Source organism: Mobula birostris, chromosome 17 (assembly GCF_030028105.1).
Source record: "Mobula birostris isolate sMobBir1 chromosome 17, sMobBir1.hap1, whole genome shotgun sequence".
Taxonomy (NCBI): Eukaryota; Metazoa; Chordata; class Chondrichthyes; order Myliobatiformes; family Myliobatidae; genus Mobula; species Mobula birostris.
The window spans coordinates 57,475,591-57,503,100 of NC_092386.1; the positions used below are offsets into that span (position 1 = coordinate 57,475,591).

Consider the following 27,510-nt stretch of genomic DNA (forward strand, 5'->3'; position numbering starts at 1 on the left):
CTTATCTCACGAGGGAATAGTGAGATAGAAGCTGTCCTTGAGTCTGTAGTATGTGATTTCAGGCTTTTGTACCTTCTTCCCAAATGGAGGAGGAAGAAGAGGGAATGTCCAAGGTTGGGTGGGCTCTTTGATTATGCTGGCTGCTTTATCAAGGCAGTGAGAAGTATAGACAAAGTCCATAGAGGGGAGGTTGGTTTCCATAATGTGTTCTGTTGTGTCCATACTCTCTGCAGTGTCTTGCGGTCATGGGCAGAGCAGTTACCCAAGCTGTGATTTATCCAGCTAGGATGCTTTCTATGGTGCATTGATACAATTGGGTGAAGGTTGAAGAGGCCATGTCAAACTTCTTTAGCTCCTGAGGAAGAAGAAGTGCTGATGCACTTTCTTGGTCATGGTGTCTCTGTGGTTGGACCAGGACAGGCTTTTAGTGACGCTCACTTGGAAAGTAAAGCTTCCACTCCTCTCAATCTCGGCAATGTGGATGAAATGCATGTGCATTTTCCCCTTCCTGAAGTCAATGACCAGCATATTTGTTTTAATAATATTGAAGGAAACGTCATTGTCACGACACCTTGCCATTAGGCTTTCTATTTCCTTCCCGTCCTCTGACTGCCCAAAATAGTGGCATCATCTGCAAACTTGAAGATGGGGTTGGAACAGAATCTGGCTATGAGTCCATAGGGAGTAGAATGGGGGCTGAGGACACAACCTTCAGTGACTTCAGTTTTAGGGATTATCATGAGGAGCTGGTGCGGCCTTTCCTTACTGATTGAAGTCTGTTAGTCAGGAAGTCAAAAAATTCAGGTATGTGGAAAAACCAGGTTGGTGCTGGATCCCAAGGAAGGCAATATCTAGAATGCCAATGAGATGTTTTTTTTAGAGCAACTTGTGGTTGAGTCCACTAGGGGATTAGCTATTCTGGATTGGGTGTTGTGCAATGAACCAGAATTGATCAGAGACCTTAAGGTAAAAGAACCTGTGGGGCAAGTGATCATAATATGATCAAATTCACACCGAAATTTGAGAAGGAGAAGCTGAAGTCAGATGTATCAGTATTACAGTGGAGTTAAGGGAATTACAGAGGATTGAGAGAGGAGTTGGTCAGAATTGACTGTAAAAGTATATGGGCAGGGATGACCACAGAGCAGCAATGGCCGCAATTTCTGGAAGGAATTTGGAAGGCACAGGATCCATACATCCCAAAGAGGAAGAAGTATTCTAAAGGCAAGGTGACACAACCATGGCTAACAAAATAAGTCAAAGCCAACGTAAAAGCCAAAGACAGGGCATATAATAGAGCAAAAGCTAATGGTAAGTTAGAGAATTGGGAAGCTTTTAAAAACCCACAGACATTAAAAAAATAAAGATGGAATACAAAAGTAAGTTAGTTAATAATACTAAAGAAGATACCAAAAGATTTTTCAGGTACATGAAGTGTAAAAGAGAGGCAACAGTAGCCATCAGACCACCGGAAAATGACGCTGGAGAGATAGTAATGGGGGAGAAGTAAATGGTGGATGAACTGAATAAGTATTTTGCACCAGTATACACTGTGGAAGACACTAGCATAATGACAGACGTCTGGGAGTGTCAGTGGGCAGAATTGTGTGAAGTTGCCATTACTAGGGAGAATGTTCTGTGGAAACTAAAAGGTCAGAAGGTAGATAATTCACCTGACCAGATGGTGTACACACCAGGATTCTGAAAGAGGTGGCTGAAGAGATATTGGAGGCATTAGTAATGATCTTTCAAGAATTACTAGTTTCTGGAATGGTTCCGGAAGACCGGAAAATTGCAAATGTCACTCCATTCTTCAAGAAGGGAGAGAGGCAGAATAAAGGAGGTTGGAGGCCAGTTAGTTTGACCTCAGTGTTTGGAAAGGCGTTGGAGTCAATTGTTATGGATGTGGTTTCAGGGTACTTGAAGGTACATGATGAAATAGGCCGTAGTCAGCATGGTTTCCTCAAGGAAAAATCTTGCCTAACAAATCTGTTAGAATTCTTTGAAGAAATAACAAGCAGGGTGAAATGTGATAGGGAGAAAGTAAAGTATGATGTAGCAATATTTCAGTGGAGTAAGGGAAATTGTAGTGCTTTGAGAGAAGAGTTGGCCAAAATAAATTGGAAGGAGCTGCTGGCAGGGATGTCAGCAGAGCAGCAATGGCGTGTGTTTCCGGGGAAAATGAGGAAGGTGCAGGACATGTGTATACCAAAAATGAAGAAATACTCAATTGGTAAAATAGCACAACTGTGGCTGACAAGGGAAGTCAAAGCAATTGTAAAAGCAAAAGGAAGGGCATACAACAAAGCAAAAATTAGTGGGAAGATAGAGGATTGGGAAGTTTTTAAAAATCTACAGAGAGCAACTAAAAAAATCATTAGAAGGAAAAAAATGAAATATGAAAGCAAGCTGGCAAATAATATCAAAGTGAATAGTAAAAGGTTTTCAAGTATGCTAAAAATAAAACAGAAATGAGAGTGGATATAGGACTGCTAGAAAATGAGGCAGGAGAAATAATAATGGGGACAAGGAGATGACTGATGAACTAAATGAGTATCTTACGTCAGCCTTCACTGTGGAAGACACCAGCAGTATGCCTGATGTTGTAGTGTGTGAAGGAAGAGAAGTGGGTGCAGTTACTGTTACAAGAGAGAAGGTGCTCAAAAAGCTAAAATACCTAAAGGTAAATAAGTCACCCGGACCAGAGGAACTGCACCCTAGGGTTCTGAAAGAGGTAGCGTTAGAAATTGTGGTGGCATTAGAAATGAGCCCAGGAAAGAGATAGAGGGCTTGGTGAAATTGTGTCATGACAGTAATATTGCCCTCAATGTCAATAAATAAGAGAGCTGGATATTGACTTTGGAAAGTGAAGTGGTGCACGTGCCCCTGACTATATCAACGGTGTGGAGCTTGAGAGGGTTGCAGGCTTCAAGTTCCTAGGTCTTCAGTGTGTCCTGGTCAGCTATATTGATGTCACAGCTAAGATAACTCACCAACACCTCTACTTCCTCAGGAGGCTAATGATATTTGCCAAGTCCCCATTGACTATTACCCATTTCATTGATTCTCTATAGAAAGGATTCTGTCTGGATGCATAACGGCTTGGTATGGAAACTGCTCTGCTCATGACCGCAAGGAACTGCAGCAAGTTGTGGACACAGCTCAGCATACCACAGAATCCAGCCACCTGCTTAAGGATTCTATATAAAACTTCTTGCTGCCTCAGTATAATCAAAGACTCACCCACCCTAGATATTCTCCCTTCTCCCCTCTCCCATTGGGCAGAATGCCAGGAAGCATGCACCAGCAGGCTCACTTCTCTCTCACTGTTATCACACTCTTAAACGATGAGATGGGCCCTTGACCTCACGATCTACCTTGTTATCATCTTAAACATTACTGTTTACTTGCACTTTGGTAGCTGTTTTACTTTATTCCGTATTTTTTTTTACCTTATCCCAGCTCATTATCCCAGCATAATAATGTGATCTGTATAACAGTATGCAAGACAAGCTTTTCACTTTATCTTGGTACACATGACAATAGTAAACGAATATCAATAAGAATACCAAAACTGCAACTCAAGACAACCTATATACAACCTAGTAAACATTAAACTCAAGATTGATACATAAAGCATGACTAACTGGATGGCTTACTTTTGTGATTTCTTTGAACACGTGTGGCAAAAGTGGACAATATCATATATTGCAAAGAAGGCATTGCAAGTAATACTTTAAAAGTATCAGAAGGTAGTTCACCTGATTACATTAGTAATTAATTGTAGGATAAGTAACAAATACCATAAATGAACACAAAATTGATTCCTGCTGCTGTTGTCATGTGTGCAGTTATCGACAAGAATTCGATGTGGACTAACTGCATTTGCTTTTTGCAAAGAGAAAACTAGAAATACTATCGTACTTCAATGAATAATACCTGAAGGAGTGAACTGTATTAATTCAAACTTTGTATTGTCACCTGAAAGAAAATAAATCATCATTAGCAAAGTTTTAGAATTTGTAGAAATAAATATATTAAATACAAAAATGCACGAATATCTATTTGCCTTTAATAGTGAAAAACGAACAAAGCCAATTTCCCTATTTATATTATAAGTTTGCCTAAGAATCCTTCTGTAGAAGTTCTATTTGTCGAGTGTAAGCACATTAGAAAGGGTAACCAATCTCAGGGTTTCATAACTGGCCATTGTTGTTCGGTACACCCAGAGCTCGGCTTAAAAGTCCGGCTCAGCTTTGAAGGCGTAGGACCTTGGGGCTCTGGAGATGGGCAGATCGAAGGTTGGTGTCATGGCAGGAGACCCGTGCATCATTGGGAGAGTTGGAATATCTACAGCTGTGTGCCCAGATCTTTGGGCACAAAGCTTGAAAAAAAGCAATGTAATGGATTTTTAACATCGTAAACCAGCAAGTTGTTTGTTATGTCTCCCTGCTCGCTGTGAAAATGGAGACATCTCTTTCTCCCTTATTAGGAGGAGAGAGAGAGAGCCAGCCTGTGGTATGCCGAATACTAGATAAAACGCAGAGTCTTTGGGGTAACTGCAAGTCTGTGTTTTGCTGTTGCTTTGCTCATGCTTGAGTGCTTGGTGGTGGGTGCTAATGCTTTTTTTTGCCAGTGGGGGAGAGGGGGATTGTTGCTTGATTCCACTTACACGCGGGAGGGAGGGGAGCTGGTGGGGGGACTTCGTGGTTCTAACATTTAACTGTTGTTCATTCTTTGGGGCACTCCTCGGTTTTCGTGGATGGTTGCAAAGAAAAAGCATTTCAGGATGTATATTGTATACTTTTCTCTGACATTAAATGTACCTTTGAAGCGTTTGAAACTGAAGGTGTGATTTACACCAAAATGCACATGGAAAGATATCACATCCCATGCAACCTTCCTTCAGTGTATTATTTGTGAAATTAGTTCTAATTGTTTAGAGATGCACCTGTAATTGGACTGCCACTATGCATGATCAAACATAAGACTAGAAGCCCACGTAAATAGGTTCCACTCAAGCTATCCTATCTTCTTTGCCACACCACGCTTTTCTTCCTTGATTGTGAGTGACAGCGCAGGTTAAGCTAAGTACTGTCAAGCGCATTTTGCGGATTTGACTAGAAATGAGTTTTGTAGATGCATTTGCAAACTTCAACCTCCCACTAAAGCTCATTGTGTTTCTTTTTGCTGCAGGCAGCCTGATCTTTACATCAACCCAGAGGGACTAACATCCATAACTATTCAATTTCTTTTGTGGTTGTGTTATGAGGACTGGCTTGATTTTTCTACTTCTTCAATTAAGACTATCAGTATAGCATGCAAAGACATAAAGCCTGTTCTCTTCCAAGTTCAGGCATTCTTTACTCTTTTCCAGGTCAAATTAATTTCCTCCATGACTGTGAGACTTAGTGAATCATCACCTCCCATTTACTTAATGTATAGTAGTTTCAATTGGATCTTGTTATGTGCCTGGACCATGCCGAGTACTCAGCCCATGAACAATACAATTAGTACTGGCCAAACATAGAAATTATTCAAATGAGAATGCAGTAGGAAGCTAATATTCCCCATAGAAAGTTTTGGTTGATCAGAAATTATGATCCTAATTCTTTGTTTCTGGAATCACCCAAGCCATGAACCTCATGAATTAAAGTCAGGAATGCTACAATTAATTCAAACTGAGCTCCTGGTCTAGTCTTATCTAACTTAATAACTGCTTTCATTTTTGTAGGGAGAACAAGGTAAAATTTCTCACAGAGCTTATTGAGATAAATATATCAGTTTGTACTGTATAACACTGAGATAAATTTTAAATACAATGTTATTTTTTGTCAATATTACTTACTACCAACAAAAATGATTTTGATATAAAGTTATTAGATAATGATTGATTTTTTTGTACATACATTCCAAGAATGCAGCAACATCAGCAGGATCAACAATACCTTTCCCAAACACCTGTTGAAGGGAATGGGGTAAATGAAATTGTAGGATACAAATTATAAATGAACATGGTATTAAACAGTATAAAAACAAAACGTAGGATGCAGTTATTGTATCAGCAGTAATCATTGCCAAAATCACATGTGATTTTATTTAACTTATAAGCACCATGGGGGTTGTCAAAAACATTCAGAGCCAATCAGAGTTCTGAAGAACGAATCCAAAAAGGATCTTGGATGCAATATAGACAATTACCTCAGAACTTACCTAGATCAGTGAAAGTGACAATATCTGGTCCAGTAGAGAAATTTTAACTTCCTGTGGTTTGATTTTGAGGATAACATTCAGGCATGAGCTGATAAATGGCAAGTACTGTTTACACTGCAAAAGTGTTAAATAAGGACCATCTCCCTATCACATTTAAAGGCATTTGGTCTCTGAATATTAGCCCAGTGACATAATCATTATACTAATTTACCCTATTCATCCTCCATTGTTATACATACAAATCTGTATTCAATTTCATTCATCAGACTCATCTAATGTATAACAACCACACTTTTACTCTCTCATGGCTCCACATAATCACTTGTAGAAGAGAGCACAAAATGATGTACTGTAGAGGCCAGATGTTAGGCCTACTGATGGAAAGAACACTAAATGATCTGCCACATTTGTGTCCTTCTAATTAAAAATAGAGAAATGAAACGTACAGACAGCCCTCCTGAAAAAAAAATTAGGTATTTCTCACACACATATGCTGATTCAACTCTGTCAATGTCTGAACAATGAGAAGAATTAATGCAATTATCAACATTATGACCTGGCTAAGATTAGATCCTATCCCTTTCTTCTACCTTCCAGGGCGTTTACTTATACAGCAAATATCACAGAATATCCATGAGGTTAATGCCCCAGAGGACCACATTTTTTTCTGAATGTCCATCAACATAGGATCTGTAGCTTATCCATCAGTATAAGTACTGACAATTTAATAGCTCCACTTGATAAGTCAGTTGGTTTTTAACCTGGTAATTCAAAAGAAAATGCATCTTTCCTTAGGCAGTAGATGTAAGAACATAATAAATGACATCTGGAGGATGGGAGCTCTAGCATTCAATAAGATCATGGTTGTACCACCTTCTGGTGGTAACGTCAAATCCTTCATTTCCAATTGTGCCTAAAATCCTATCAATCTTGAACACATTCAGCAATCTGGCATTCACTGCCTTGCGGGGTGGAGTTCCACAGATAATCTATCCATTGCATAAAGAACTCTTTTCTCATCTCTGTCATGAATGACTGCATATTATTTTGAGAATATTATGTCTTGTTATAGACACCCCAACCTGAAATAACTATCTGCAATTAAGCTGCTTAAGAACTTTATGTTTCAATAAGATCACTCCGCATTCTTCTAGAAATCAAGAGAGTGTAGGTCCCTTTTCCTCATATGCTAAATGTGCTGAACTTTCTCCGCCCCCAGGATATTGCTGCTTTGTTGGTGAGATTGATTCTGAACACAATATCCCAGATGTGTTCTCCTCAGAGCTGTGTATAATTTGGGCAAAAATCTCTACTCTTGTACTCAGTTGTTCTTGCAATAAAGACTAACTGCTTGTAAGCCTCCAAACTAGCTTTCTGCAGTTTGTTTCCAAGGATAACATTCAAGTATTGGCTAATATATGGCAAAACTGCTTACACTGCAAATGGGCCAAGTAAGAACCATCTCCACTTTGCATTCAATGTCATTAACTTTGGTGAGTCACCTAGTACCAGCATAACACCAAAAGACGTAGGAGCAGAATTTGACCATTCAACCCATCAAATTTGCTCCCCTTTTCTATTGTGGTTGATTTACTATCCCTCTCAACCTCATCTCCTGTCTTCTCCCCACAACCTTTGAAGCCCTTGCTAAAATATATCAACATCCACTTTAAATATAACCAATGACTTAGCCTCCCAACCTTTGTGGCAATGAGTCCACAGATTTAACACCTTTTGGCTAAAGAAGTTCCTCCTTCTCTCTGTTCAGAAGGGGCATCCTTCTATTCTGAGGCTGTGCCCTCTGGTCCTAGACCCCCACACTTCAAGAAACATGCTCTCTACGTCCACTCTATTATCGGCCTTTCAATGAGATTCCTCCCTCATTCTTCTAAACTCCAGTGAGTAAAGACCTAGAGCCATCAAGTGTTCCTCCAATGTTAACCCTTTCATTCCTGTGATCATTTTGGTGAAACTCCTCTGGACCCTCTGCAATATCAGCACAGCCTTTCTTAGATAAGAGGTCTAAAATACTCCCAGTGCAGTCTAACCAATACCTTATAAAGCCTCAGGATTACATCCTTGCTTTTATGTTCTAGTCCTCTCAAAATGAATGCTAACATTGCATTTGCCTTACCTACCACCAACTCAACTTGCAAATTAACCTTCAGGGATCCTTGCATGAGAACTCTTAAGTCCCTTTGCACATCTGATTTTTGAATTTTCTCCCCATTTCAAAAACAGTGTAAACCTTCATTCCTCCTTCCAAAGTGCATGTCCATACACTTTTGTACGCTATATTCCATCTACCACCTCCTAATCTGTCTAAATTCTTCTGCAAACTCCCTGCTTCCTCAATACTACCAGCCCCTCCACCTATTTTCGTATAATCTGCAAACTTGGCTACAAAGCCATCAATTTTGTCATCCAAATCATTGACCTACAACATGACCAGAAGCAGTGCCAACATCAGCACTTACCATTTCTCACCAACAGCCAACTAGAAAAGGCCCCTTTTATTCCCACTGTTTGTCTCCTGCCATTCAGCCAATCTTCTATCCATGCTAGTATCTTTCCTGTAAATCACCAACTAGAAATTTAACTGGATCACCTATATAAATAACTGCTTATAAGAACAGGTTAGAGATTGGGTGTCCTGCACTGACTGACTCAGATCCTAATTCCACCATCTACAAAGCACAAATCAAGACAACGATGGGGTATTCTCCATTTGTCTGGAAGATCAGCTCTAACAACGTCCAAAAAGCTCAACGTGATCCCAGACAAAGCAGCCCACTTAAATTGAACCCATCCATCACATGCGTTGTGGTTACACTGTCTATCATGTACAGCATGAAGTCCACTGCAGTTACTCGCCTAAATTAATCCGACAGCACACCGAATCCCATTATCTCTACTAAAAAAGGACAAGGGTAATAGGTACATGGAAGCACCAGCACCTGCACATTTTCCTCCAGGCTTCACAACGTTTTGACTTGCAAACATATTACTGGTCTTTCATCATCACTCGATGTACACACTGAAGCTCCCTACCCAATAAGACTAGGAGAGCACCTTGAACCGAAGAACTTCAGTAATTCATAAGGGTTTCTCCTCAAGAACAATCTAAAATGGGGAATAAATGCTTTTTTTGCTAATAATACAGAGATCTTGAAAAACTAATGAAAAAAAAACAATGTCCTTCTAAACATCTATTACTTTTAAACTCGCATAATTAAAGTATCCTACTTTTCCACTTTTTCTATCAAAGTAGATCACTTCAAATTTTTGCACATTCCATTGTACATGTCATGTCCTTGCCAATTCATTTAGCCTGAATACATTCTGCAGAACACCTCTTACAGTCCACTTAGATGTCTAGCAACAGCAGCCGTGGGTATATTACATGTGATGTCCTCATCCAAATAGTTGAAAAAGGTTATGAACAGTTGGGGCCCAGACACCAATCCACGTGGCAACACAATGGTCACAGCCTCAATATGAAAATTTATTCCTGATCTATTTTCTGACAAATAATCATCAATTCCATGCTATAATATACTATACTGTGTGGCTTAACTTTACTTAATTATCTCTTGTGTGGTATGTTGCAGGGTTTTTGAAAGCCCAAATATATCACATCAACTAGTTCACCTATTCTGCTTATTATGTTTGTGATATCTTGCTTGATCTCCTTTTGGCTGAGTCTGCTAAACATTGTTGTAAGTGCAGTAGTCTTGCCCTGGTGATATTATAACCAAAAGTTCTGAGAAGAGAGTTCTCAATAGCACTGCCTCCAAACCAGCATGACAATGAAGCAGTATGATTTACAAGATCATTAAACTGTAACTGCCTGAAGTTCTGAACATGCTTGACTAAAATGATATGATACTGTTTACTTCTTCACCCGCAACAACATCCTTTAAGACTTTAAAAAGAAACAAAGAACTGCTAAGTGAGTAATAAAGAAAGGGAAGATAGAAAATAAAATAGCACAAAATATAAAAACAGATGGTAAGGGTTTTTATAATTATATAAAGCCTTTACTGTGTGGCTAAAGTGAACATAGGTCCCTTGGAGGATGAGAAGGGGGAATTGAAATTTGGGCAATGAGGAAATGGCAGAAGCTTTGAATGACTATGTTATGTCAGTCTTCATGGTGGAGGACACATCTAACATGCCAAAGAGAGATGCTATGGATGTGAGGACCTCGATACAATAGCTATTACTAAAAAGGAAGTGTTGCGAAAACTTGTGGGCCTGAAGATAGATGAGTCCCGTGGCTCTGATGGAAATCATCCTAGGGTACTGAAAGAAACGGCTGTTGCACGAGGCGACTGAGGAGAACCCAAGAGTAGGACACCGGCATGTCGACTGAGTTGGGGATGCTGGCGTAGACGTGAACGTAGAACAGCAAGCCGGAGGAATCTTGACAAGGAGACGGGATCTACAGGGACTATCTTGAAACTAGAGAAGAACTAGGAACTAAACATAAAACTAACGCTTCTAAGCGGACGAGAGAACGAAGTATCGAACAAGAATAGACCAACAAACTGGCGACCTGTGTAGTGACGCCATCGTACAAACGTTTGTACTTATTTCACCATCTCTGATGCAAACCAGGTGTACCATAATTAAGTAAACTAGCAGCAATTGGAAATCTAATGGCTGAAATTAGGGCATAATCAGGGAGAAAAGAGCATTAAAGGGGAACAACTAAATGGAACCATGACAATGGCAGAAGTTATAGTAGAGGCTTTGATGATAATTTACCAAAATTCTCTGGACTCAGGGAAGATCCTGGCAAATTGGAAGACAACAAATATCACACCACTGTTTAAAAAAAAGGATGCAGGCAAAAGGCAAGTGACTAAAGGCCAGTTAGTTTTACATCTGTAGTTGGGAATATACTTAAAGCTACCATTAAAGAAGAAATAGCAAGGTATCTGGAAAGAAATGGATCCATTAGGCAAATACAGCATGGATTCAACAAAGGCAGTTCATTTTTGACAAACTTACTAGAGTTCTTTGAGGATAAAATGAGCGCATTGGATAGAGGGGAACAGATGGATGTTATTTACTTGGATTTCCAGAAGGCATGCGATAAAATGCCACATAAGATAAGGATGCATAGAGTTGGGGTGATGTAGAGTTGGATAGAGGATTGGTTAACTAATAGAGAACAGAGAGTTGGGATTTACTCTGTGTATTACTCTGGTTGGCAATCAGTGGAGTGCGGTGTGCTGCAGGGGTCGGTGCTAGGCCCGCAGTTGTTCACGATATAGATTTACAATCTGGAAGAGGGGACTGAGTGTAGCGTATCTTGTGTAGTAAATTGTGCAGAAGATACGGAGAGTATGCAGAGAAATATAGATATGTTAAGTGAGTGGGCAAGGGTCTAACAGATGGAATACAATGTTGGTAAATGTGAGGTCATCCACTTCGGAAGGAAAAATGGAAGAGCAGATTATTATTTAAATGGTAAAAAATTGCAGCATGCTGCTGTGCAGAGGGATTTGAGGGTGCTTGTGTATGAATCACAAAAGGTTGGTTTGGAGGTGCAGCAGGCTACAGAGAAGGCAAATGGAATGTTGGTCTTCATTGCTACAGGGATTGAATTTAAGAGCAGGGAGGTAATGCTGCAGCTGTATAGGGTACTGGTGAGGCCATGCAATGAGTATTGCGTGCGGTTCTGGTCTCCTTACTTGAGGAAGGATATACTGGCTTTAGAGGTGGTGCTGAGGAGGTTCACCAGGTTGATTCCAGAGGTGAGGGATTATGAGGAGAGACTGAGTTGTCTGGGACTGTACTCACTGGAATTCAGAAGAATGAGATATCTTATAGAGACATATAAAATTATGAAAGGGGTAGATAAGAGGCGTGGAAGTTGTTTCCACTGGGAGGAAGACTAGAACTTGGGGGCAAAGACTCAAGATTTGGGGGAGTAGATTTAAGACAGAGATGAGGAGGAACTGTTTTTCTCAGAGAATGGTGAATCCATGGAATTCTCTGCCCAATGAAGCAGTGGAAGCTACCTCAGCAAATCTATTTAAGACAAGGTCGGATAGATTTTTGCATAGTAGAGGAATTAAGGATTATGGGGAAACGACAGGTAGGTGGAGATGAGTCCATGGGCAGATCAGCCATGATCTTATTGAATGGCACAGCAGGCTCGACAGGCTAGATGGCCGGCTCCTGCTCATATTTCTTATGTTCTTATCCTATGGACCAACCTGCCAATTTATTTGTTTTACAGTGATCAGCAATTCATTAGAGAATATAGTAAATGGATGCACAATGAGTGTCTTACAAATAAAGGACGCTTTCATATAAATAGCTGGGTGGTGTATTTGCTGTGATTCTGGTATTGGAGATGATCACAAGATTTTACTAATGTGTTACATTAGGTGAACTTCTGTAATATTCCAGGTAGCAATGTAAGCAGCTAGAGTGACAATGGATCTCCTGCCTTTATCCTTTTATTTATCCTCCTTAAACAACGATATGACGAACTGTCTGACCATACTTCCCTCTGCTCTATAACATTGTACAGTATCTACAATTCCGGATGTTACTCACTGGTGACTTCTGCAGGTTGTGTGCAGAAAGTTGTCCAGGCACAATGCAAAGGACTTGTGGTATTAAACCTTGTGGTCACATACCTCTGGTGTAGTACTCCTGTGCTTCATTAGTGAAGTTTCTAGCAGGAATCAGACATTAAGTTTGAAGAGGGCTTCTATGAATTTTAAATTTGTTGATGTATAGCAGTGCAATTTACAGATATCAAATGACAGAGTTTCACATGCTTAACATAGTGGAATCGGAATTAAAATGTTTGCCCTCCGGGAAGTTCTGCTTTTAGCAAATGGAGCAGGGGTGCTCAATGAAGCAGTCCCCCAATTTATGATGGGCCAATACTGAGAAAGCTGCATGGGGAGCACCGGACATAATAGATGACCCCAGAAGATTCACAGGTGAAGTGTTGCCTCACCTGGAAGGACTTCGGAGCCCCGACTGGAGATGAGGTCGGAGGAGTATGGGCAGGGTTATCACTTAGATTACTTGCAGGGATAATCGATTGCCTCACAATCAAGCAGGAAGCTATGTCCTGGTTACTGTTAAGCCTCCTGAATGCTTTTGGGGCTTCGTACCAACAGCCAGCAATGAAATTACTATCCACTTTGTAGCCAGTTTTTATGCTGATTATCCAGTTCTCTTAAATGGTGAACTTCAGAAAGTAGATGATATGGATTCAATGATAGAAATGTTGGGTAAGGAGACAAAGTCATTTTCTGGCACTTCGGTAGTACAAATTTTTATCCCACTTGTCTTCCCAAAATCTAAAAGATGAAAAAATCCTGTTGCATGTGACCACAAACGACTTCACTGTCTAAAAAGTTGTGAGAAGTATGTAAAGCTCTATGGACATCAGAAAATATCTCTAGTTCTGAATTTATGATGCAAGGAAGATGTTTGAACGCGTAATTGATTGTGCCTAGAGTGCCGTCATTATGAATTTTTATGGGGATAACCCAAGATTAAGTCGACTGACTTCCATTAACAATCTTCCCGTGTGCAAGATACAACTTCAGTTGGTACAAAGTTCTGGAAAAACAAAAGAAAACTGCTGTTGCTAGAAATCTGAAATGAATACATGTAATATTAGATCTAGATGACAGGTCTGACAGCATCTGTGGAAAGAGAAACATAAGTAATATTCCAGGTTAACAGCCTTTCTTCAGAACTGGAAAAGCAAGAAAATAAGCATGCTTGAAATTGCAGAGGCATGGGTGGAGTGGAGAGAACTAGAGGACTATTGAAGCTTCTTCATCATAGACTACCTCCAGCATTTTCTGGTTTAAGTGCAACATCCTTGACTTTAACTTTATTGGGTATTTTTGATGCCACATCACCATCAACTGTTGTCATGATGACAAGAACACTCATTCTCAAACTACACCTCTGGAAATCCTGAGATTTTGTCAAAGATTTTCCAGTCATTGAGTCAAACAGCAATCAGCACAGATACTGATCTTTCGGCCCAATAAATCCATGCTGACCACATTTTCACCTAGCAAGTCCTAACTTTCAGCATTTGGCCCAAATCCCTCCAAGACTCTCCCCACCTTTTAAATCTTACTATTGTATCAGCCTCAACCACTTCCTCAGGCAACTCATTCCATATATTCACCACCATCCATGTGAAAAGGTTGCCCCCTTCAGGTCCCTTTTAAATCTTTCTCTGCTCACCTCATCCAAAATCTATACTGGTGAAAAGATATACTGGTACAGCAGGCAGTGAAGAAAGCTAATGGCATGTTGGCCTTCATAACAAGGGGAGTTGAGTTAGGAACAAAGAGGTCCTTCTGCAGTTGTACAGAACCCCGGTGAGACCAGACCTGGAGTATTGTGTGCAGTTTTGGTCTCCAAATTTGAGGAAGGACATTCTTGCTATTGAGGGAGTGCAGCGTAGGTTCACAAGGTTAATTCCCGGGATGGCAGGACTGTCATATGTTGAAAGATTGGAGCGACTGGACTTGTATACACTGGAATTTAGAAGGATGAGAGGGGATCTGATTGAAACATATAAGATTATTAAGGGATTGGACACGCTAGAGGCAGGAAACATGTTCCAAGTGTTGGTGGAGTCCAGAATCAGAGGCCACAGTTTAAGAATAAGGGGTAGGCCATTTAGAACGGAGTTGAGGAAAAACTTTTTCACACAGAGAGTTGTGGATCTGTGGAATGCTCTGCCTCAGAGGGCAGTGGAGGCCAATTCTCTGGATGCTTTCAAGAAGGAGTTCTAACTGATAGAGCTCTTAAAGATAGCAGAGTCAAAGGATATGGGGAGAAGGCAGGAACGCAGCCATGATCACAGTGAATGGTGGTGCTGGCTCGAAGGGCCGAATGGCCTACTCCTGCACCTATTGTCTATTGTCTATTATAACCATCTACCGTATCTATGGCCCTATAATTTTAAACATTTCTATAAAGTCACCGCTCCTCATGACCTCCTAATCTTGGGTCATCTGCAGACTAGCTGATCAAGCCTTATAACTAATGAATAACTAATGAATAACAAGGATCTCAACACTGACCCTTGAGGCACACTACTAGTCAGTGGTCTCCATTCTGAAAAACAACCACCCTCTGCTTCTTACCTCCAAGCTAATTTTGAATCCAGCTTACTAGCTTAGCTCTTCCTGGATCTCATGGAACATTACCTTCCATCTGAGGAGCCATGAGGACCTTGTTGAAGGCTTTGCTAAAGTTTATATAGTCACCATCCAGCCTCATTATTCTTTTTAGGTTACCTCCTTAACGAATTCTACAAGTTACATCAAACATAACTTTCAAAACACATAGTCATGCTGACTCCTCCTAATCAGACTCTGTCTGTCCAAAATCTGTAGATCCTGTCCTTAAGAACTCACTCCAGTAACTTCCCCACCAGAGAGGTCAGGCTGACTGGCCTATAGTTCCCTTGCTTATTTTTGCTACCTGTCTTACACAATGGAACAACGTAAGCCAAGTTCCAGTCTTTGGAAGTTTCACCAGTGGCTGACAATGAAGAAAATATCTCTTCAGGGGCCTCCAGACTTTCTGCTCCAACCCTCCCAAAAGTCTGTGATTGTACTCTGTCAGGCCTTGGGGATTTATCCAACTTAATGTACTGTAAGGTTGCAAATATCTCCTCCCTGGTAATATGAATGTTTTCCAGAATATCTACATTTGTTTCCCTTTTCTCTTGAACAACCATGATTTCTCCAGTAAACACCAAGGAGGAATATTCATTAAAAATTCCACCCATCTTCTGTGGCTTGAGACATAGGTGGTCCTGCTGATGTCTGGAGTCATGCTGTGGAACAAGAAATACTAATTGGTCTCTGGATACTTCTTAGCTGGAGCCTTTTTCAATGAAAATAGCATTATATTATTAATGTTACCAATGCATTTTACAGCGCCAGTGATCCAGGTTCAATTCCAAAGCGGTCTGTAAAGAGTTTACACATTGTTCCTGTGAATGTGCCGGTTTACTCTGGGAGCACCAGTTTCCTCCCACATTCCAGAGACGTACAGGTTAGTAGATTAATTGGTCACATGGGTGTAATTAGGCAGCACGGGCTTGTTGGGCCAGAAGGGTTTGTTGGCATGCTGTATAAATAAATAAACAAACAAACAAATAAATGCAATTAAACTTTATCATGTTGCTTGAAAAGCCAGCTGTACTTGTCCGTTGCTCTTCATCCTCAGATATTCAATTCAGAAAATACAAGATTTCTGCATGTTTTAGTTTCAAAGACATTAGAAAATACAATGCCTCAACCACTTAAGTAATGTGGCTCATCCTTATTTACTTCAAGTTCACTGTTATCTACTTTTACTTCTTCTCTAACTTATTAAAATACCTGAGCAATAACCTGGAACTGCAGGGGAGGAGGGGAGTGGGAAGAGCTACAAGATAATTAGGGAGCAAGATGGAAAAGAATGAAATAGACAGATGAGGAAGATGTTTTGCAAGTCATTATACTCTACCCTATCAACATAATCTTCATCTGCATCTGGTTGTGTAGTTATGGTTATATAGGAAAGGAGGGAAGAAGCTAATAATTTCTGGACAATAAGTTTAAGGATAGAGGGAAAGAGAACTAGGCATCTGATCTGACAAGATGCTAGGAACTTCTTTTCTCTAAAGGGAGGATTGAATTGCTGAGCACCAAAGTTTTCTTCTGTAAATGAATAAGCAATTTAAAGTTGAAAATTACACCTCATTTAGCAACATAATCAATGTATGATATTTTGACGCGGAAGAAAGTAGAACAAGGATACCAGTTAAAGATTGCTTGGCACATAATTCATGATTTAAGTTTATTTGACCCATGTGCATGAAATATACAGTGAAATGCGTCATTGTCCCTGAAGTAAAGAGGTACAGTATAGGCTGGAGGGAATGGAAGTGGAGGAGCTTTGGATTGCATGTGCCAGTTATTTCTATGGAGTAGCATACCCTTTTCATTCAAGATGCAGAGATTACATTGCCCATCTATTCTAATAATCGTAGCGATTTTTAAGATTGTATTCATGACAACTGTGGCAAGTTTTGTATGCCATTAGTTCTACAAGGCAAAATCTAACAGCATAAATGGTAATGATGAGCTTAACACCTTTTATGCATGCTTTGAAAAGGAAAATAACACTACACCTCTGCAAATCCCCAGAGCATCCAGTGACCCTGTAATTTCTGTCTTGGAGGCCCATGTCTGAACATCCTTGTAAGGTGTCAGCCTTTGACAGTGTACCTAGCCGGATACTGAAAATCTGTGCAAAGTAGTTGGCTAGAGTGTTCAAGGACATCTTCAACCTCTTACTGCTGTGGGTTGAGGTTCCCACCTGCTTCAAAAGCTGTTTCAATCATACTGGTGCTCAAGAAGAATAGGGTGATCTGCCTCAATGTCTCTCACCTAGTACCACTCACATTTACCATAGTGACATGCTGCGAAAGGTTGGTTGAGGCCAGAATTAACTGCGGCCTGAGCAAAGACCTGGACTTGTTGCAATTTACCTACTGCCACAACAGGACTACAACAGACACAATCTCACTGGCTCTCCCCTCTGCTTTGGTGCATCTAGACAACTGTAAAACGTATGTCAGGCTACTGTCTATTGATTACAGCTTGTAATTCAACACATTCAATCCCTCAGAACTCAAATCTTGGGGATCTGTACCTCACTCTGCAAGTAGATCCTCAACTTCCTTAATTGGGAGGCTACTGTCAGTGCTAATTGGTAATAACACCTCCTCCTCGCTGACAATCAACACAGGCATACTTGAAGCAAACATGCTTAATCTTTCCTTCCTTTCGGTACGCTCATTAGCATGTGGATAAACACATTTGCCATTGACACCACTGTCGGTGGAATCTCAGATGGAAAAGGAGTCACAGAATTATAGTGTATACAGCATATAAACATACTCCATTCAAGCTAGTCCCATGTGCAACCATTTGGCCAATAACCTTCAAAACCCTTCCAATCCATGTGCTAGTCCAACTGTCTATTAAAAGTAGTTATTGTACCTGCCTCAACTACTTCCTTCAGCCACTCATTCTGCACAGATATCACACTTCGTATAAAAGTTGCCCTTGAACCTACATCCTCAAGCTCTTGATCCCCCAACTCTGGGAAAAAGAGCTGAGTGCATCCACTGTATCTATAGTCTTCATGAACTTACACACCATTGTAAGATCACCATTGTCTCTTAAGCTCAAAAGAATAAAGTCCTAGCCTGTCCAACCTCTGCCTATAACTCAATCGAGGAACAGCCTCGAAAATCTTTTCTGCACTCATTCCAGTTTCGTTCCTATAGCAGGGCGACCAAAAGTGAACACTACAAGTCCTGTATCATGACCACCTAATCTTTATACTCAGTCCCATGACTTTAGAAGACTCCTGTGCCAAAAGCCTTCTTCACCTCCTGTCTACCTGTGACTCCACTTTTTCTGAATCATGTACTTGTACTCCATGGTTCTTCTGTTTTATAACATTTCCCAAGGCCTTGTCATTCATTGTGGAAATCCAATCTAGATTTGACTTCCCAAAAATGAAAACACCTTGTACTTATCTGAATTAAGCTCCATTTGCTATTCCTCAGGCCACTTACTCAGCTGATGGAGATCCTCGGATCCTGCTAAAGAAGGCTTACAGGAGTGAGATAGGTCAGTTGGTTGAGTGGTGTTGCAACGACCTCACCTTCAATGATGGCAAGGCCAAGGAACTGATTGTGAATTACAGGAAGGGGAAGTTTGACGAACATACGTCAGTCTTCTTTGCAGAGTCAGTGGCGGAAAAGGTGAGCAGTTTCAAGTTCCTGGGCATCAATATCTTGAAGGATCTACCCTGGGTCCAACAAGCTGAGACAACCATGAAGAAGGCACAGCAGCATCTCTCTTTCATTGTGAGATTCTGTATGTCACCAAAGACTCTGACAAATTTCTATAGATGTATGATGGAGAGCACTTTGACTAGTTGCATCATCGCCTGGTATGGAGTCTCCAATACACAGGATCACAAGAGGATGCGGAGGATTGTAGACTCAACTAGCTGCTTTCCAGGTACAACACTCCTCCCCACAATTGAGGACATCTTCAAGATACAGTGCCTCAGGAATGTGGCATCATCCCTAAGGACCCTCACCATCTGGGACATGCCCCCTTCTTGTTACCACCATCAGGGAGGTGGTAGAGGAGCTTGAAGGCCCACATTCAGTTATTCAGAAACAGATTCTTCTCCTCCACTATTAGCTTTCCGAAGAGTCTCTTGATACTTTTATACTATTCCCTTAGTTTTGCACTATTTATTTAGTTTCATAATTTACAATAACTTTATGTCTGCACTGTATTGTTGCAAAGCACATTTCATATCATTTATGTCTGTGAATATAAACCTGAATTGGATTTTGCTTCTGCGACTGCATTGTGAAGTGCTCGATGTACAAGTTGCTTTGAAGGAGAGAATCATGTGCTGCTGCCCAGGGTATTCACAGATAAAGGTGTGGCTAATGCATTGCTTTGATGAGCCTACCAAACTCAGCAGCATCATTCCACAACTCTCTCAGTAATGGAGTTGTCACTTCTTGTCGGAGGATAAGGAGACCTAATAGCATCCAGAGAGGTTATTACACCATTTCATCCAGAATAGTACCTACACCCTATAAGCATCATCCTTGACTTGTTAGGGATGTAACTGGTCAAGTGCACAAAACAGCCCAGGAGCGCTCCAAAGATATCAAGCCTCCAAAAAAGCAGTTAAGGAGAAGGTGCTTACTTCTATATTAGCACAACAATTCTGTCCTTATATTCTACGCCTCAGTGAAAATAGGAAATACCCATATAAGATATTGTCTTTCCTACTTGTCCTGTCTTTGAGTAGTCCTGTGTTCTGAAGTCACTACTTCTCAGTACCCTAACATTTATTGTGCAGTCCCTTCTCACCCATACAGAAAATGCATTACCTCATAGCAGAGAGAATTCAATTTCCTACTTTTATTTGTTGTAGTCTACCAATAATTTCACCCATGTTGACCACACATCTAATTTTTGTATTCCTCTCCCTCTCCCAACACACATTTGTCTCAATCTCTAAGAATGACACGCCAAAATATGATTATATGACTCAACAGAACTGTCATCAAGGTTGTAGACCTATCTTCTGACCAATACATTGATACTAAATCCATGTAATAATACGTTACATATCAAAACTGTTTTTAGTTTTCAACTTTATGATGTGTCCTCTTGATGTTACTAGCATACCTCAACATTTGTCAGTGTGATGATTCAACGTGACATAACTAATTTGGTATAAAGCATTTAACAAAACATCTAGACTCTGGAAGTTCAACATATGAAGGAGTTAAAATAGCAAAACAACCTGAAAGCAATTCCAGATGTGTACCATTATAAAAGGTTTAGAAAAACATCTCTCAAAAATTTAACACAATCCTGCCTGTCCTCCAAAGTCTATTTGCATATAAAATACCAATGAATGAGAAAGGGAAACAATTGACAGAAACTCATATTGAACTAGAAAGTCAAATTTAACTATTATTCTCCACACAGGTTAATAAATAGAAATAGCTGCTATAAAAATAACCACTGGCAGTAAGAATAATGTGATAATCAACATATTTATAACTTCATTCATAAAATCATTAAGAATAACAGTGCCATACCAATACCAATGAAGCCTCAAGGCATAAAAGTTATGAGAAGACAAGCCAAAATTCAATTACTAACACAGCCAAATAAACACCCATCAGGTCAGTGTGAAAATCATTGGAAAATCATTGGAAAATATGTGCATCTTATTCTATTAAATTCAAACAGAAGTACTATCAAGGTTATTTAACCCAGAATTGAGACCCTACCATACACCTCAGCAGATAAAATCTTACTGTTTTTTGTATTTCTCCCCGAGTGAACATTGCAATCAATGTAAATTTGTATCATATACCAAGAAGATGCACAGCAACTTGGTACTTTTATCACCTTTATTTTACTGTATTTCCTTAATGCGTAGTAAATTGCTTAGACCATTGAGTCTATAATGGCTAAGAGAATCACGTCATTCCCTTTCTCACTTATTTCACTTTCTCTCTAGCATGGCCATTAACCACAACCCCTCCACCAATCCCTCTACTATCCACTGATTCTAATGGTAAATCACAGTATCCAATTTAATAGCATATCCTTGGGATGTGGGAATAAATATTGAGTCCTATATTTTTTTTAAAGTTGCGTGGACCAATCTTTGTTGTGAGCAAGAAATTTTTACACAGCCTGCAAACTATGTGGCACCTTATTTTTTGTGTAATATGCACACTCTGAATACTTAGAATGATATTTTTGATTTTATTTATTAATTGAAGGGGAAAATGAATTACAGTATAACAAAAGAAATACTTCACAAGCTGGCAGCTTATTAGCAATGAGCTACTCACTTCCTTTCTGTGTATATCGTTACAATTTGTAATGATGTTGTAGCTTGAAACACTGGCAAAGTAAATATATTGAAGCCCTAAAATGTTTCATAGTGAAGGTTATGGTATGTTAGAAAATTTATGGATTATATTCATTAACACATAGTTAATTATAGGGTATTTCACAATTATATTAACATAGATTTCAAAATTAGCATAATTTAAAAATTATATTATTATATAAAAGAAAATTCTAGCTACAGGACAACAATGGCTATATGTGCGGGAGCATTTCAGTTGCAACAACGCCGCACACCTGCGCAGCTGCAACAGTGATTGAATCTGTGATGATTAGAACAATTCCATTATTCCCTTTACCCCTTATTTTCTTTTCTCTCCAGCATAGCCATTAACCACAGCAATACACTCAAAATGCTGGAGGAACTCAGGAAGCTAGGCAGTACCTATTGAAAAGAGTAAACAGTCGACATTTTGGGCCAAGGCCCTTCATCAGGACCGGAAAGGAACGGGAGAAGTCAGAGTAAGAAGGTGGGGGAGGGAAGGAAGAAGTACAAGTTGGCAGGTGATAGGTTAAACTGGCGGCCGAGGGTGAAGTAAAGAACTGGGAATTTGACTGGTGAAAGAGATAAATGACTGTAGAAGGGGGAATCTGATAGGAGAGGACAGAAGACCATGGAAAAAAGGGAAGGGTGGAGCACCAGAGGGTGATGAAGGAAGATGGTTATGGAGATAAGGTGAGAGAGGGAAACCGGAATGGAGAATTTTGAAGGGGGGTAGCAGTGTAGATGGCAGATGGAAATAGCCATTTTCCACCACCCCTTCCCAATTCCCCTACCATCCATTGACTCTAAGGGTCATTTACAATATCCAATTGAATAGCATATCTTTAGGATGTGTGAAGAAACATTGAGTCCAATGTTCCCACTATATTTTGTACAGCTGCACAGACCAGCCTTTGCTCTGTGCAGGAGATTTTTACATGGTCTGAAAACTGCATGGCACTATAAGGTTTTTTTTGTAATATGCATACTATGAATACTTAGAACAAAAACTGAAAAATCACACACTTTTGATCTGATTTATTAATTGATGAAATTACAGTACAAAAAATAAAACCTTTCACTTTGCATTCAGTAAGCAGGCAGTTTATTAACAATGAGCTACTGACTTCCATTCTGCATTAATTGTTACAATTTATAACAGTGTTGTAACTCGAAACACTGATAATGAAAATATGCTGAAGCTCTAAAATGTTTCAAAGTGAAGATTATGACATGTTTATTATTTGGAAAATTTAGGGATTCCATTCATGAACACATAATTAATTACAGGGTATTTCACAATTGTATTAATACAGAGTTCAAAATTATATTATATCATTTCTAAACTATATTAACATTATATAAAAGAAAAATCCAACTGCACAACAACAAAGGCTATGTGCAGGGGAGCACTTCAGTTACTGTGCAGCCATGCACCCACGCAGCTCAGAGAGAACAGTGATTGAATCCATGATGGCTTAGAGCAGGGTTTCCCAACCTTTTTTATGCCATTGATGAATACAATTAATTAAGGGCCCCAGGGATTCCAGGCTGAGAACCCTGCAATAGAGCTAGAGCTATCCTGCCATTCCCTTTCCCCTTTATTTCTTTTGCTCCCCAGCATACCCATTAACCTCAACCCTTCCCCTGATTCTCCTACTATACAGTGATTCTAAGGGCAATTTACAGTATCTATATTTTTTCTCCATGTTCTATCTTTTCTTTTTCCTCTCCTTTCCTGTCTCTCTTCATTTTTCCAATTACTATCACTACCTTCTTTCTTCCTTTCCCTGATCCTTCATTCCCTCCTTTAAGCCTTTCATATTTCCTCCCTGTATCCCTATTTTCAGACCCTACACCTCCAATGACATTTAACAACACCTGATCTTTGTCAAACTGAACCCAGTTCCTACAACACAAGTCTTCACCTGAATCCTATATTTCATCTTTAAAAATGGGTGCTGAAATTTAAAGTTGTTTAAACTATTGTGGTGTCAAACTCTGGCAAATGGGATGAGCTTGGATGGGAGACCTTGATCAGCGTGAGCCAGTCGGACCAAAGGGCTTATTTCCATGTGGTATAACAATGCAGTTCAATGAAATCAAATGTTGGATAAACTCACCTTTTCAAATTGAAATTTTTCATGAATAAGCAGGGGGAAAACTGGGAGAAAACACCTTGTTTTCCAATACTGACCAAGGATACAAACACTGAGGTACACATCATCTTTTATTGGTAATATCACACCTGGACAGGTTACCTGAACGAAACAGGGGAAAAAGTGTAACAACAACTCATTTAGTACATAATATTCATTAAATTATTATTCAAGATTATTCATGCTGACTCATTCAAGAAGAATTTAAAAAATTAATCCACATATAATAGCAAAAACCTTATTAACATATGCCATGATACTTTTTGTTTCGGGAGTTTGCTAAGGATATTCAGCCCTTTCAGACCTTTATATTCCTCATATTATCAGATATTACATAATCAGACTTCACGAGAATAATTCTTTTTTGGCAATTAATAACCAGTCTCTATAAATATGCAATAAAACATCGAAGATAACAGCAGAGTACTGGCCCTTTCAGCCTGAGATGTTGTGCTGAAATTTTAACACACTCAAAGATCAATCTACACCTTCCCTTCCAGATAGCCTTCTATTTTTATATCATCCGTGTGCATATCAGAGAGTTTTTGAAATGCCTCTAACATATTTGCCTCTACTGTCACACCGGGCAGAGCACTTAAAAGTATGTGCCCTTGTATTAGACATTTCTGCCCTCGGAAAAATTCTCTGGCTATACACTCGATCTATGCCTCTTATCAGCTTGTATACCTCTATCACGTCACTTCTCATCCTCCTTTGCTCCAAACTTGTTTAACCTACCTTCATATGTCTTCTAGTCCAACAGCAATCTGGTAAACCTCCACTGCACCCTGTCTAAAGTTTTTATATCCTTCCTAAATGACACAACCAGATCTGAATGCAACATTCAAGTGTGGTCTAACCTAGGTTTTATAGAGCTATAACATTACTTTGCGGATCCTGAAGTCAATCCCCTGACTAATGAAGGCCGAAACATGATACACTGTCTTAACTATCCTATTAACCTGCATGGCAACTTTGGGTATCTGTAGACATGGACCCAAAGTCCCGCTGCACCTCCACACTGCTAAGAATCCTGTCATTAACCCTGAATTCCGCCTCAACTTTGACTTTCCCAAATGAATCATTTCACAGTTTGCCAGGCTAAACTCGATCTGTCACTTTTCAGCCCAGTTCTGCATTCTGTTGATGTTCTGTTTCAAGTTACAACAACCCTCCACACTACCCACAATGGCACCAACCTTTCGTGTCATCCGCAAACTTCCCTTCTAAGTAGCAATCTAAGTCATTTTTAAAAATCACAAAGAGCACGGGTCTTAGAACAGATCTCTGCAGCGCACCACTGGTCACCAACCTCCAGGCAGAATACTCCCATCTACGATCACACTCTGTCTTCTGTAGTAAAGCCGATCTTGAATATACACAGCCAAGTTTCTATGGATTACATGCCTCCTGACTTTCTGAATGTGTCTACAATGGGGAACCTTATGAAGCACCTTACTAAAATCCGTACACCACATTCTCTGCTCTACGTTCAGCGGTGCTTTGTCACATCCGCAAAGAACTCAATCAGGCTTGTGAGGCCCTTCACAAAGCCATGTTGAGCTAATCAGACTATGCTTCTCCAAATTATTGTAAATCTTTTCTCAAAGAGTATTCTACAATAATTTCCCCAGCACTGAAGTCAGACTTGCTGATCTATAATTCCCATGGTTATCTATTCCTTATTTCCTCCCAATACATAACCTTGGGCTGTTTGTTACCCCAAATCCTTATCCTGAACTGCAAGAAAAGGGTCAGGTAACTGTGCTGCTTTCTTCAAAACCTCCCCTCCTTTGGTCCACCTTTTTGGAACAAGGCTTTGATGTTGTTTGATCAGTTCCATTTCAATTCTTTCCACCCATTCTCTGCCCTGCCATAAATCCTCAGCTCAAAAGTCTGGCTCGAGCTGTCTTCACTTGGCAACCTTTTTTCTCGTTTTTGCCCTGAGTCTATTTACCCGTCTCTCTTTTTCCAAAGACCTCAGTTTGTGAATAGCTATCTGTCCTAACCCTTAAGTCATTATCAGTAGACTGGCCACCCATCTAACTCCATGGATCAATACCAGAACCATGATGTTGTGGCCATTACAGAGATTTGGACGTCTCAGGGGCAGGAATGGCTGCTGAGAGTGCCGGGCTTTAGATGTTTCAAAAATGACAGGGAGGGAGGTGGGGGAGTGGCACTGCTGATCAGGGATAGTATCGCGGCTGCAGAGGAGGAGGAGATCATGGAGGGTTTGTCTACTAAGTCATTGTGGTTGGAAGTCAGAAACAGGAGGAGGGCAATAACTCTGGTGGGTGTTTTTATAGACCCCCCCAATAGTAACAGAGACATCGAGGAGCAAATAGGGAGGCAGATTCTGGAACGGTGCAATAATAATAGGGTTGTTGTGATGGGTGATTTTAACTTTCCTAATACTGACTGGCATCTCCTTAGAGCAAGGGGTTTAGATGGGGTGGAGTTTATTAGGTGTGTTCAGGAAGGTTTCCTACGGAATATGTAGATAAGCCGACTAGAGGAGGGGCTGTGCTTGATCTGGTACTGTATTGGGAAATGAATCTGGTCAGATGTCAGATCTCTCGGTGGGAGAGAATTTTGAAGGTAGTGACCACAACTCTATCTCCTTTACCATAGTGCTAGAGAGGGATATGAGCAGAAAATTTGGGAAAACTTTTTATTGGGGTAGGAGAAAATATGATGCTATTAGGCAGGATCTTGGGAACATAAATTGGGAGCAGGTGTTTTCAGGGAAATGCATGGAAGAAATCTGGCAAGTGTTCAGGGAACATTTGCATGGCATTCTGCATAGGTATGTTCCATTGAGGCAGGGAAAGGATGGTAGGGTAAAAAAAAATGGTGTACAAAGGATGTAGAAAATCTGGTTGAGAAGGACAGGAAAGCTTATGAAAGATTCAAGAAACTAGTTACTGTTAGAGCTCTAGAAAATTACAAGGGTGCCAGGAAGGAGCTCAAGAATGAAATTAGGAGAGCTAGAAGGGGCCATGAGAAGGCCTTGGCAAACAGGATTAAGGAAAGCCCCAAGGGATTCTACAGGTATGTGAAGAGCAAGAGGATGAGCTGTGTGAGAATAAGACCAATCAAGTACGATAGTGGAAACGTGTGCATGGAGTCGGAGGAGGTAGTGATGGTACTTAATGAATACTTTGCTTCAGTATTCACCAGTGAAATGGACCTTGGCAATTGTGGGGATGACTTACAGTGGACTGAAGTGCTTGAGTGTAGACACAGTAAGACAGAGGATGTGCTGGAGCTGTATTAAGTTAGATAAGTTGCTGGGACTGGACAAAATATACCCCAAACTACTGTGGGAAGTGAGGGAGGAGATTGCTGAGCCTCTGGTGTTGATCTTTGCATCATCAGTAGGGACAGGAGAAGTACCAGAGGATTGGAAGGTTGCAATCATTGTTTCCTTGTTCAAGAAAAGGAGTAGATATAATCTAGGAAATTATAGACCAGTGAGTCTTACTTCAGTGGTGGGCAAATTGTTGGAGAAGATCCTGCAAGGCAGGAGTTATAAGTATTTGGAGAGGCATAATATGATTGGGGATAGTCAGCACGGCTTTGTCAAGGGCAGGCCGTG

General features: G+C 40.2%; 1 protein-coding gene across 1 annotated transcript in view; it reads right to left on the minus strand.

The window, feature by feature from the left end:
• The window catches only part of spata6l (spermatogenesis associated 6-like), a 68,022-nt gene that overhangs the window by 36,874 nt on the left and 3,638 nt on the right, over nucleotides 1-27,510 (minus strand). The window contains exons 3-5 of the mRNA XM_072281774.1: nucleotides 23,874-24,011; nucleotides 5,910-5,961; nucleotides 3,940-3,981 (exon numbers count right to left, since the gene is read on the minus strand). Of these exons, the coding sequence (XP_072137875.1) occupies nucleotides 3,940-3,981; nucleotides 5,910-5,961; nucleotides 23,874-24,011 (232 nt within the window). The remainder of the gene's footprint in view (nucleotides 1-3,939; nucleotides 3,982-5,909; nucleotides 5,962-23,873; nucleotides 24,012-27,510) is intronic.